The sequence below is a fragment of the Phocoena phocoena genome, chromosome 14, assembly GCF_963924675.1.
Source record: "Phocoena phocoena chromosome 14, mPhoPho1.1, whole genome shotgun sequence".
NCBI lineage: Eukaryota > Metazoa > Chordata > Mammalia > Artiodactyla > Phocoenidae > Phocoena > Phocoena phocoena.
In genome coordinates, this window is record NC_089232.1 from 31,338,915 (window position 1) to 31,349,141 (window position 10,227).

The following is a 10,227-nucleotide window of genomic DNA, read 5'->3' on the forward strand; positions in this document are numbered from 1 at the left end:
TTCAAAGAATTTATAAGAGCATTTTAAAAAATGTTCACAGTATGGGCTTCCCTGGTGGCGCAGTGGTTAAGAACCCGCCTGCCAATGCAGGGGACACGGGTTTGAGCCCTGGTCTGGGAAGATCCCACATGCCGCGGAGCAGCTAAGCCCGTGCACCACAACTACTGAGCCTGCGCTCTAGAGCCCGCAAGCCACGACTACTGAAGCCTGCGCGCCTACAGCCCATGCTCTGCAACAAGAGAAGCCACCGCAATAAGAAGCCCGCGCACTGCAACAGAGAGTAGCCCCAGCTCGCCGCAACCAGAGATAGCCCAAGTGCAGCAACAAAAACCCAATGCAGCCAAAATAAAAAGTTCACAGTACACGGGAGTATAAGGATTAGTAAAAGAGAGCGGCATAAACATTCTGATCTCTTTGGGTAGGGGCAAGAAATACATACCCATAGGAGCCTGGAAACACATATACCAAAATATTAATATTCTGGTGGTAGATTATTGGCTGATTTTTGGCTTTTTCCCCCTACTTTCTGATTTCTTCCAAGCTTTTTTAAATTTTTAAAATAATAAGCATGTATTGCTTTTCTATTGGGGAAAAATGGTATTTGGGGGGCAAAAAACACAGAAGATACAAAAATCCAGTTATACTTTTTCATTCTTCTAATTTTTAAACTATAAAGAATCATGATATTTAAATCTATGTATGAAAAAAGAAAACGTGTAGGGAGATTCTTTTACCTAGTAATAAAAGTATCAAATACAAAAGGGTAAAAATATTGCTTTATTTGAGAAACTTACTTCCAAATTACTCTTATGTGTTTTAAAAAGTCATAAAGAGCATTCAAGAAGACATATACAGTTTCCATAGGAATAAGGAAAAAAAAATGGGGTTGATGATTGCCCCAAATGAAATTTCCTAAAGGAAAAAAATGTAATATTTAACCTTTTTTTGAGGCAGGGTAAGTGAACTACACACATCATAAATAAAATTTTCTTACTTTACAAGGAGGAGGGACTGTGATCCTGTTTTTGATGCATATTAAATACAAAATACAAAATCCACTGTTCTCATCAAGATGAGGGGAAAAAAAGTCATTCTTCAATATTTCAATTCTCATGCAATGAAATCCAAAGGTCTGTTGAATCCACCTTTTCGATTCATGTACTGCCTATGATGAGAAAATTTATTGTCATTAAAAAAATTCTGGATTCGTCTTATAAAAGAACTAATCACTTGCTTCAGAAATTAAACCTATAAACCATTTTTAAAATGGCAGAGTCTAGGGCAAGAAGTATTCAAAGTTAAAATCCAAATAGAGGTATGGAAATATACTTCCAATATTATTTGGGAAGATTCTACAGACTTTAAAAAAATCAACTGAAAATCCCTATTTATTTTAGGTAACACTAAACACCTAGCTAGTTTAAGGAAATAGAGAAGAGTTTCTAAATACATACCCATCAAGCAAATCTGATTTCACACTGTACTAGTTCTCCCCATAAGACCTTAATTGAAGGTAACTTTACAATGGACTGTTGATGATGCTGGTACTTTAACTCACAGCAGTCTCAGATCACACTATTCATATTCTAAATTAATTGGAATATTAGTCTTTTATCAGTGATAAATGTAGACAGAAAGGCAATGTTTTAAGATGTCTTGACTTTTCCATTCATTCAGTGAGATTTCAAGTATGGATTGGTTTGTTCTGTGGTATTAATAAAATATACCTATATTTAACAGAAGGATATTTACAGTTGAAATCCTTATACAATCAAGTTAGGTAAATAATTCAAGAGGAATCTATTTTAAAACCTATAATTATAATGAAATTAAAGACTATGTTATTTTGAAGAAAGAACTACTTAGAGCCCTAAAATATTTAAGCCAACTACCTTCTTTATAATAGTTACTAGTTCACATGTAAATGGGAAACTATTTTAACATACAAGAATATAAACAAGGAAGATTAAAACAAGGGACAATATGGAAACTATTAAAGTAAGGGACTGTTTGGAAAACTGCTACATTTCCTACAAACATCATTATCCCATAAAAAATTCTTTCCCAAGCATATAATTTATATTAGTTCAAACATAATAATGGCAGCTATGCATACCTATACTTCCTCTTCTGAGACACATTTATGGCATAGGCATTTACAGAGCCATCCACCTTTTTCCCCTGGAGAAAAGCAAGAAACAAAAAACAAAACACACACACAAACGAGCAAACAACACACCAGAGAAAGAACATATTATATGCCTTGATCAAAGAGCTGCATCCCACAGACCCTCTTAAATGGCAAGATTCATTTAAGCATGAGATAGTCCAATGAGTGAAAGAATTTTCAGATCCTGATGGTATCCCATGATCTCCCAAGCGTTATAACTCTCTGTTCACATTTTTTATAGTCACACTTAAGCAAATAAACCAATATTCAAACCAACAAACACTCATGGTATATGTATTATATGCAAGACATACAGGGAAATTGGGTAGCAGAGCCTCACCTTTTCTGGTCAAAGAATTCTTCAAAGCCAAATACAAGTTATGGATATTTTCTCTAGAAAAATCCATTCACAAAAATTTAACTTATGACCTTAACTGATGGCATTCTCAAATCAGTCACCATTCCTATCTAAATCCTATTTCTTACATAGGCCTTGAAGTTTTGATTTTTAAATCAAGAATCAGAATAACAGATGCTAATGTTTTATCACTTGTATCTCGGACTTTTTTTTTTTCCAGTAATTCCTTTATGGGTCTTTTGATTCAACCTGTTCCCCTTTCTGTTCCTCATGCCTGAATTGTCTTCCTGACCCCCATCCAATCTGCAACCATCTGGTTCTTATGCATCCTTCAAGGCCCAATTCAAATGATCCAGCTGCCAGGAGGCACCCTCTTCTCTAACTCCCATAGAATGTTAACTGTGCTTTCCTCACAATACTCTGCATTTTCTACTCTGCATGATCATGATGTATAATATCATATACATGATGTTATTTCCCATCAGACTGCAAGCTCATATGGAGCTTGATGGAGGGATATGGCTGTGAGTGACCTTTGCAACTGTCACATCCTAGGCTACTGCACTTGCAGGTACTCAGAAAATGACTGTTAAATGTATGAACACTGCCAGTTAATGCCACCATGAGTGCATGTGCAGGAACACACACATAACCTCCCTCCCCTATTATTACACATGGGCGTGTACCCTGTTTAGCATACTTATTAGATATCTGTGTTAGGCCAAAAAAAATGATTCCTATCCACTGGCATGCACAGGTGAGGTATATATTTGAAGTTGAGCTAAAACAAGTATATTTGGTCTTCCTTTTCTATTCCTGTTTTCACTGCATTTTGGGGGCCGGGGGAATACTGAGTAAATTACTTAAGGTGTATTATTTTAACCTCCCAAGAATAGGAGGTAGGCATGACTTGGAAAAAAAAGTAAATGATGTTAACCTTTTTACTAAGTTCAATTACTAAAGGCTTTCTGATTTTTGAAAACTATTTGCAGAGTTGTATATTATTAGCTCTCCTCTCATTTACATGCTGGAATAGAAAATTATCCATTAATAAGCATAGCCAAACTTTGAAACTTTCTAGAATGCTAAAATGGAAGGGAAAATAAGTGACTACGTTGGCATATGAAGAAGTTCCACCATAGATTAATGATGAAATATCACAAGATACACATTACTGAAAAATACAAATGAGCTGAGAGACTTTGTAACTGATAGTCATGAAGCCAACTGCATATGAATTAAATTAACATCCTTGTAGATGTCATTAAAAAAACAACTGACACCATTTGTTCTTGTGGTACTCCATAATTTTTATGGGATCTATAAATTCTCACTTAATTTCTCCTTTATACACAAACATTTAAAAGACTACATTTAAAAGTAGTGGCTCCATCTCTACATCTGATTCTCAGGAATTTCAAACATAATATCTGGCAACAGTAAAACCAAAAGAGAAAAGAATTCTAATAGTGAAGGTCCTTCACTATTCTAAAAACAATAAAATTTAGTTGTCTCATTTTGGAGATATTTTTATCCATATATTTACCCAATATATGTATTAATAAACCAGTTCACTCATAAAATGTTCTTTTGAATAACAAATAAGGATTTGGTATATTCAAGAAAAAAACCTGAGACATAAACTGCATTAAATTCTAAAATGGGGTTCACATAACCATTTGTGGGAACAAGAGCGCATTCTTAATTTTCTCACCTCATAACAGTCATGCCTCTGGTACTCCTCTTAGGTCATACACTGTCATTTAAAAACATACATGGGAGCCCCACATAATCACATCGGTTAGAAAGAAACTCTTATAGCACCTGAGATTACCCCACTCCATTCACAACTCAATGGAACACAAGATTAGGGGAAGCGGATTATTTTTGACAACTTTCCTCAAAAATTCCAACTTCAATTTGCAAAATTAAAAGGACTTAAAATTCTATAAAAGAAAGTTTTAAAAATATATTTTCTCTCTCTCCACACACACTCTCCCTGCCTATCCTTACTAGCTTCCTCTCTCTATCCTCCCTTCTCTCTTCATTCAACTTCCTCTCTCCCTCCATCTCCCCTTTGCCGTACTTCCCTATCTCCCTATCTCTCTCCCACCTCCCTCTCTTCATCTCCCACTCCACAATCCCTCCCGCTTTTGCCTCCCCTACTTCCTTATTCTCTCCAGGATTATGGTCAGGGCTAGAGAGCATTCAAACTCCTGTCAACCCCTCTTCTGAGCTATGAGATATGCATGCAACTACGCAATGCCATCTTTATCTGGCAGTTGCGCTTCGTTCTGTTTCATAGCATTTTCCCTTCCTATAATCCTTTCTTTGGTTAACCCTATCAGCCTGACACTTCAGAGTCATCACTGACTACTCACCTCCATCCCACCACCACTAACTCTGGTTCCTGAATGGTTCTCCATATTCCAGCCCCTCTTCTCAGTTCAGGCCTTCATCATCTTTCACTGCACGACGGCAGTTCTCTCAGCCTCCCATTTGTCCTCCACGAAGCCCCAGATCATCATTCTAAAACACACGTATGTTGCTCCCTTGCTTAAAAACCACTGCTTCCTCTCATCACCTAAAGAATCAACTCTAAGTTCCTCAGCATGGCTAAGGATATCACAAGCCTTCTGCGATTTGCCTCCCACCTCTATTTCTAGCCTCATTCGTAGCCACCAGCCCACCAACATGCTTTCACTAGTCACTGAATTTGAAATTCCCACAATACTCTATGCTCTTTAATGCCTACATGGCATTGTCATGAGCTTTTCCCCCTGCTTCAAATCATCGTCCTCCTCTTCTTTGTCTGATCACCTCTACTGGCCCTTTAAGATCTAACTCAAATATCCCAGGCAAATACTCCCTGAATTCCAATGGCAGCTCACCACTTCCTTCTCTTTGCTTTCAAATCCCTTCACACAGATAGTTACTGTCTTCTAACAAAAAACTTGTATCAATGAAAGAAATTACAAGTGATAGTAAAAGAATATGGGACAGATCAATTCAAATAAGAATACTTAACTGGCTACATGTTTTACTTACTTTTGTGGAGTCAAAGGAGGCAAATCCCATTAACTTCATCATTTCTATTTCTTCCTCTGTTTTGCCCTCCAAGTCTTCCTCTACAAAAATAAGTGACAAAATTTTAAACTCTATCAGTGTATACATATAAAAAAAGAGGTGGCTTACCAGCAGAGAATACACTAAACAATTAGCTAAAGACTTGAGTTTAATGATAGAAATTCCTCAATTTGGATAGCATATAACTTAAGGGGCAAGGAAGGATTGCGCTCTCCATCCTCCATCGTAAGAGACTGCTTAAAAGGACATGCTTGGGGGCTTCCCTGGTGGCACAGGGGATAGGAATCTGCCTGCCAATGCAGGGGACACAGGTTTGATCCCTGGTCCAGGAGGATACATGCCGCAGAGCAACTAAGCCCGTGCACCACAACTGCTGAGCCGGCACTCTAGAGCCCGCGAGCCACAACTACTGAAGCCCATGTGCCTGGAGCCCGTGCTCCGCAAAAAGAAAGGCCACCATAATGAGAAGCCCACGCACTGCAATGAAGGGTGGCCCCCACTCGGCAACGAAGACCCAACGCAGCAAAAAATAAATAAATAAGTGTTTTTAAAAGGACATGCTTGGAGCCTTTAGGAAGGACCACCTTTAATATCAGACAGAACACTAGTTTTGACGATACTTCCAAAATATAATATTCTCATGTTTTTAACTGTCCTTGTATCTAGAGCACCAGATAACCAGCAACTAAGGTACAACTAAAACAACATCTCAAAACTACATGCAATGAACACTATTAAAAACTTAATAGTTAAATGTTCAAAAATTATACTTTTATAATTTTATAACTGTAGTTATCTAAACATGGCTGTACTTTTCCTACAGTTATTTATCTAATAACATTACCAGTTATCTGACGTTCTTTGCTCTTTGTTTCTTTTGTTTCTTTCTTCTCCTCATCTCTTCTTTCTTTTAGTCGAGAAGGGGAAGGAGATGTGGATCTATGTCGTCTTGGGGATCTAAAATTTAATAAGTAAAAATGTCAGAGACATACCTGGCTACTTGTGCTGATGAGCACAGATATACATGAGTGCCTGCAAAGTAAAGGCTGAACAAAAGCCAGGCTCTAGAGCACCAGGAATTTGTTCCCCAAAGCAGAATGAGGAATAAGGTTCTGCCTAGGCCCTGACTGTTAGCAAAAAATTATTGTTTAATCATCAGTTACACTCAGTGTAGCTAGGGCCAAAAAAATTTTCTGTAAGGCAGAAAAAAGCAACAAAACAAACAAATGTGTCTGATGCTTATTAAGAATCAGAGTCCAAGGACTTCCCTGGCGGCACATTGGTTAAGAATCCGCCTGCCAATGCAGGGAACACGGGATCGATCCCTGGGCCAGGAAGATCCCACATGCCATGGAGCAACTAAGCCGGTGCGCCACAACTACTGAGCCTGTGCTCTAGAGTCTGTGAGCCACAACTACTGACACCTGCGTGCCTAGAGCCAGTGCTCCGCAACAAGAGAGGCCATCACAATAAGAAGCCTGCATGCAGCAACAAAGACCAAACGCGTCCAAAAATAAATATATAAATTTATTTAAAAGAAAAAAAAAAGAATCAGAGTCCACTTCTAAGATTCTTCCAAGATCTCACATTCTGGTTTTTTTTGTTTTTTTGCGGTACGCGGGTCTCTCACTGTTCTGGCCTCTCCCGTTGCGGACCACAGGCTCCGGACGCGCAGGCTCAGCGGCCATGGCCCACGGGCCCAGCCGCTCTGCGGCATGTGGGATCTTCCCGGACCGTGGCACGAACCTGTGTCCCCTGCATCGGCAGGCGGACTCTCAAGAAGCCCTCACATTCTTGATTATATACTTGAATAAATTATTATCACCAAAAGTAAACAAAAAAGCAAGACAAAAATACAAAACACTTATTTCTTACTCTTGCTAAGTGCTTTTCATGTATTATTTCTCATTTACTCCTCACGGCAACTCTACTATGTGGAATGTTATCAACCCCATTTTATCAATGGGAATGTTAGGTTTAGAATAAAGTGGGATAAAGTTCCCCTCATTTCATGAAATCATAAGTGCCTTTGTAAGTGATAACAACAGAGTCGAGCGCAGCGACTACAAAGCTGTGGTAAAACTTCTGGTTATTTTCTGCACTTACCTGGAACGTCTTCTGTGCGGGGATCGAGAGCGGCTTCTTCTCCGGTCTCGCTCTCGGGACCGGGACCTTTCTCGGCGCCTGCGTTCTCTCTCTCGGGAGGTGGACCGGGACCGCCTACGCTCTAATGTAAACACAAAATTGTAGAGCCGAAAATTACCTCCAAGATCTACTGGATGCTGCGCTGACCAATAGTAATATAATGCGCGCCATTTCTAGATGTCACATTAAAAAAGTAAAAAAGACGCATGAAATTAATTTTAACAGTATAGATTTAACCCAATATATCCAAACTATTAGCATTTCAACATGTGTTCATTATAAAAAAATGGACACTTTATTCTTTCTTTTTTCCGCATTAAATCAAAGAAATCCGGTGTGTATTCGACTTCAACAGCAGCTCTCAATTCCGATTGAGAACATGTTAAGTGCTCAATAGCCCTTTGTGGCTCGAGGGCTCATTTAACTTTTAAGATCAACCCTGATTAGCTGAAGGTGATAAAAACTAACGAGGGGGCAGAATCGAGGAACTACCTGACATCTCCCGATCCAAGTCCTGGCTTCTCTACCTCTCACTGCCCACTTCATGGGCCAGAAGACATTACGAGGTGAGCTTACGAGGTGAGCTCCCTGCACGCAAACTCCTAACCATCGATTTCCCTACTATAAACTGGGAAGGAAACCCTGAGCATTTAAGAACCTGGCGGTATCACATGCTGAGTGTTACGCAGTGTGGCATCAATTCTCACTTCAGTTTTTAAAGGTAAGCAATATTACCCCCAATGTCTAATTACGGGAACTCGGACGCAGGAAGGCTGAATGACTTGCAATCGGTCACCCAGAAATTAAGGGAACCGTGGCCTGACTCTACATTCCCCAGCCACAAGTACAACAAAAGTTACTGTATGAGGGTGACAAAGGGTCGGCGAAACCCCAACTTCGGGAAAAAACTGCCTTCAAACCCGAGGGCTAAAACGTGTAGGGCCCAGGCCTTCGTTCCCCATCCACCCCCTCTCTTCTCCTCCTGAGAAAAGGTCCCCCCCTCTCCGCGGCCCTTGGACTGGGAACAAAATGGGGGACGGGTCTTCGACCGAGCCCCAGACCCTCAGAACTGCTTCTGGACTCACCCCTTCGCGGGGACCGGCTGCGGCTACGACCCATTCGGAGTCCTCCCCAACCTCACGCCGCCCCGGAAACGACTGTGCAACAACTTCCGGGAGGGCGGGGAACTGAGCTTTCCCTGCAGCCTGGGAAGCGTCGAAACGAGTCGTCAGGGTTCCGGCTTCTAAGGAAGGCGGGCGGTGATGCGCTTGCGCAGAATCACGCGGCCCCGGCCCGATACCCCCTCTTCCGAGCCCGGAGTTTTCGTTGAGAGCAGAGTTATCCTGTCTGCTCTTTCAACCCTCGGTTCGAGGTGGCTTCCCCATCTCCTTTGTCCACGGTGGGCGTTAAAATGTGTTGCCTGATGTTATTATAGAAATGTCTGGGAAAAGCCATATATAAACCACCCTAACACAGTTCTCATTCCTCCCCCCTCCATTTTTCTTTCCGACTGTCTTGTCCACATGCATAAAATATTTCATACCAAACCAATTGTAAACACAGCATACGCAAATAGTTTTAAGTCCACCCGGGGAAGAACTAGGGTGGGTCAGGAGGCAGAGGGGGAAAGGGGAAATAAAATATGGTTGAGAGCTTTTACTGAGTTTTGTGGGAGGGAATAGCAGAGGCTGGGAAGCAGGCTAAGTAGGTTTAAGACTGACTAGTTTGAATAATTACAGCGGGCCTTGGGATTTAGGGGCTGTCCAGAGCTGTTACCTGGCCCTAGGGTCATTATAGCAGAGGAAAAATGCCTTGGCTTGTGAGCTTGATAAAGGAGGTGGTTGGAGAGAACGGGCTTTCCCCTGGCTGGTTTGCATATGAAAGGCACACTCAGAAGGGGAGTCTTTTGCTATCTCTAGAAATTAGCTAGCCCTGGGAAGGGCAGTCTCAGCAAGGCCCCAGATGTCAAAACAGCAGAAAATGAAAGAAATAAAGGCATGATTAATACAATTATTCACACAAATGTTTATTGCACACCTATGTGCCAGAGGATTTAATCAATGAAAAAAACAACTCTGCTCTTGAGTAGCTTGCAGTCCAGTGAGGGATAAAGTGTCAAGATGCATTGAGAGGGGCAGAACAAGATATTATGAGTGCACATAAAGTGGGTACCTAACTGGTTTGAGGGGAAAGCTTCTCAAGAAAAGTTTCCAGGAGGAAATGATGTCCAAACGAGACCTTAGGGATGAGTAGAAATTAGCCAGGTCAAATGGGGTGATTTTTGTGGTGTGGACAGGTGGAAGAGATTGTCTGGGCAAAGGAGACTGCATATGCCAGGGCAAGAGGCAAGGGAGCAGACAGGCTAAAAGTAGAGAACTAAAGAAGTATGGCAGCCACCTAGGCAGCAAGGAGTGAAATGTAAAGACAAGGCTAGAAAACTTGTAAGCTATGGTAGAGTTATCCTGAG

The 10,227-nt window shown here is 40.8% G+C and overlaps 1 protein-coding gene across 1 annotated transcript; it reads right to left on the reverse strand.

The window, feature by feature from the left end:
- Positions 1-757: 757 nt before the first annotated feature.
- On the reverse strand, positions 758-8,915 carry SNRNP27 (small nuclear ribonucleoprotein U4/U6.U5 subunit 27). Its single transcript, XM_065891461.1, has 6 exons — positions 8,846-8,915; positions 7,722-7,842; positions 6,460-6,572; positions 5,577-5,656; positions 2,117-2,181; positions 758-1,165 (listed from the first exon to the last, which is right to left on the reverse strand). The coding sequence occupies exons 1-6, from the start codon at positions 8,877-8,879 to the stop codon at positions 1,111-1,113; spliced, it is 468 nt and encodes a 155-aa protein (XP_065747533.1). The 5' UTR covers positions 8,880-8,915; the 3' UTR covers positions 758-1,110.
- Between the last annotated feature and the right edge of the window lie 1,312 nt (positions 8,916-10,227).

What these genes read in the sequence shown, in the direction of transcription:
- SNRNP27 (XM_065891461.1), bottom strand. Translation starts at nt 8,879, where the DNA reads ATGGGTCGTAGCCGCAGCCGGTCCCCGCGAAGGG. An exon ending in CAGCCGGTCCCCGCGAAGGG is followed by an intron (nt 7,843 to 8,845) that starts GTGAGTCCAGAA and finishes TGTTTACATTAG; the next exon opens with AGCGTAGGCGGTCCCGGTCC. An exon ending in TCTCAGAAGAGGAAGTATAG is followed by an intron (nt 1,166 to 2,116) that starts GTATGCATAGCT and finishes TTCTCATCATAG; the next exon opens with GCAGTACATGAATCGAAAAG.